This window comes from Amphimedon queenslandica, unplaced genomic scaffold (assembly GCF_000090795.2).
Source record: "Amphimedon queenslandica unplaced genomic scaffold, v1.1 AMPQUscaffold_13291, whole genome shotgun sequence".
Classification (NCBI taxonomy): domain Eukaryota; kingdom Metazoa; phylum Porifera; class Demospongiae; order Haplosclerida; family Niphatidae; genus Amphimedon; species Amphimedon queenslandica.
Genome location: NW_003546473.1, coordinates 132,466 through 135,257, shown reverse-complemented (window position 1 = coordinate 135,257; position 2,792 = coordinate 132,466). Strand labels below are relative to the sequence as shown.

Genomic DNA, 2,792 nt, shown 5'->3' with positions numbered 1-2,792 from the left:
ACTATGATATATAAAATAGAATAATAGTAAGCTTATCATTTTTGGTTTTATACATGTGGGCAAAGGACTAGTTTTGGATGTAGCTGAGAAAGTTTGAGATCGCAGAATCTGCAGCGGCTCAGTAATAAAATTCTATATAAGATATGTTAAAACACAACACATATCAATTAAAGTTTAATGACTCAGATATGTTAAAACACATATCAATTAAAGTTTAATGACTCACCGAAAAATTGAATCCAGTGAATAAACTGAACTTGCTGATGCGTTCTCTCAATGACTGAGTAGATGTTGAAGTCAATCCTTTAAATACTAGAGGACAAATCAACTGAAGTTGTATAAACTCGTCCTCAGTAAGAGCTGCATTCTCACGATCAAAAAGTTTCATGACTATTTCAGGTTTAAGTTTATGAAGTTGATGATAAGGCTCACAATCATTGATAATTGATGTAGTTTTAAACTCTTTTTCCTCTTTTTTATGGTTCACATACACAGTTTCCTCTCTACTAAAAACAGCCTTAGCTACAGATGGTAAAGGAATGAGGCATCTCTCACTTACACTCTTCTTTCTAACTTCAAAAGTCAAATCAGTTGGAGCAATAATATATTCTGTGCTTTCACAGAGACAATATTTATTTATAAGGTCGTGAATCTCATTCAAGATGTATGAACACAATTCCAAAGCTTTTTCGCCATCTTTTTTAGAGAGAAGTAATGTAATGCCACGATTACTTTCTGACACTTCTAACAGTACTTTAATACCCTTGTGACTCCAGAATATGCCATTCTTCCATACAGTACACAGACTCTCGTACTGCTGAGCTGGATCAATATCAATCTTACCAGCTAGATCATTATCACGATATTTAAATGAAAAGTGAAGAAGAAGAACATGAAGAAATCGAGTCGATAAGAACTGGTGAGGATTTTTAGGATCACACCATAAGCACCAACCAAATTCAGGATCAAAACTAATTGAGGATGGACACATGGTATGTACAAGAGAAGGAAAGAATAAAACATCATCTGATGATGCTTCATTCCTTTTGATGTAACTACAAAATTTTAAACTGACAAGGAAGTCAGTGAGCATAGTTAGATCATAATTGGGAAATAACTCTGCAAGAACTGAGTGAGGAATAATGCCAGTGTTACTAGTTATTTTCCGATAAACTCTTTTAATAGCTTTAGGAGCAAATAAAACTCCAGTGACCTCAGTCAGTAAAGCATTTTTATTAATAATGATCCAACTATGACTAGAGGAAGAAGGCAAGTACAAGATGAGGCCCTTATCACTGAGTGAAATTAACAACTCAAAGACGACAGAAGAGTCTGATGGCAGAGAAGGGAGATCTACTTTCTTTAACTCCACAATAAGCTCCTTGAAACTAATGAATTCTTTATTTAAATCATTTTCAAGAAAAGAAAAGAGGACGTTACAGTAATAGCTGATTGAAACTGAGGCGTTCAAACACTCTTGGCAACTGCTAGCTATCAGATGCATCAATTCCTTAATCCCTTTTCCTCCTATCATGTGACAATCAGCTGGTACAAATTTTTTAAAAAGTTGCACTTTAATTCCCCTATTTACAACATATTTAACTAGTTCAGCATAATCATCAGTGCTGATAGGAACCTTATCGGCACGACTTCCAACAACTAGCACTTGTGATGGCACAGATAATTCCACACAAGCATTCTCAATGAAATTAAGCCAAAAATAAAGTTCCCTTTTTATGGTGTCGATACTACTAATGAGGCTAACTACTATAAGAAAAACTGCAGGAGAGGACACCATAAGATTCTCTAGTACTGCAGCATGACTACTGTAATATTCAGGATGACCAGCAAAATCAAACAATGTGGTGTTACCAATCTCATGACTAATGATATTGTGTGGCTCTATACCAGCTGTTTGTAATGTTACTCCTGTTACCTCCTTTGAAGGATCATAATCAAGATTTGATCTGTCTTCAATGATTTTAGCAAGTGATGACTTTCCAGCATCTTTATTACCACATATAAAGACTTTGGTGTAACTTTGAATTTTATAATTGATTTGGCACGATTCAAAACGCTCAAACGAATCTAGGATAATTGTCCTTTTTTTACCACGACGAGGAATTAATTCAATCGGTGTTTGGTTATTATGATTTCTTGCAACAGGATTGACATCAGGACGTGAAAGTAAGTCAGAAACTATAGATTGCCAACTATACTGACAAGCATAATGAAGTAGTGTATTTCCAAACTAAATTAACAAAAAAGTGTTGTTATAGACACATTTTTACTCCAATATAATGGTACACCAGGAGTCCATGACTTTTACTGATCATGGACTCCTGGTGAAGCTCATACAGTCATGCCAATTAAAAAATATAAGTATTGTGTATCTTATGTCTGTAACATTGACAAGGCTAGCATATACATGTACACATGTAAAAGCTCATGGCATAAAAAATAATGCGTAAAATATAATTTACTTCTGCTATAATTTTATTAAAAATCACATACCGTACACATGTATTGGCGGTGCTTTATTTTTGTGGTTCTGGGGCTTACCACAAAATTTAAACATTAAAGCGCCATCCCCTTACAGGCTATGTAAATTGTTAACCACAGAAACTAAAACCATGAACTGCCCCACTAGGCCCACAAAAATAACTCTCTACAGTCCTGAAATAGCTGGAAATTTTGGGAGTAAATTAATTTTAATGGATTAGCCTAACTACACTAGAATGAATTATTTAATAAAGCAGGTTTACAACTAGAACAAAACAAATTTTTAAAAT

General features: G+C 34.3%; 1 protein-coding gene across 1 annotated transcript in view; it reads right to left on the bottom strand.

The window, feature by feature from the left end:
• The window catches only part of LOC109583635 (uncharacterized), a 2,976-nt gene extending 709 nt beyond the window's left edge, over positions 1-2,267 (bottom strand). The window contains exons 1-2 of the mRNA XM_019999058.1: positions 227-2,267; positions 3-132 (exon numbers count right to left, since the gene is read on the bottom strand). Of these exons, the coding sequence (XP_019854617.1) occupies positions 3-132; positions 227-1,798 (1,702 nt within the window). The 5' untranslated portion in view covers positions 1,799-2,267. The remainder of the gene's footprint in view (positions 1-2; positions 133-226) is intronic.
• Between the last annotated feature and the right edge of the window lie 525 nt (positions 2,268-2,792).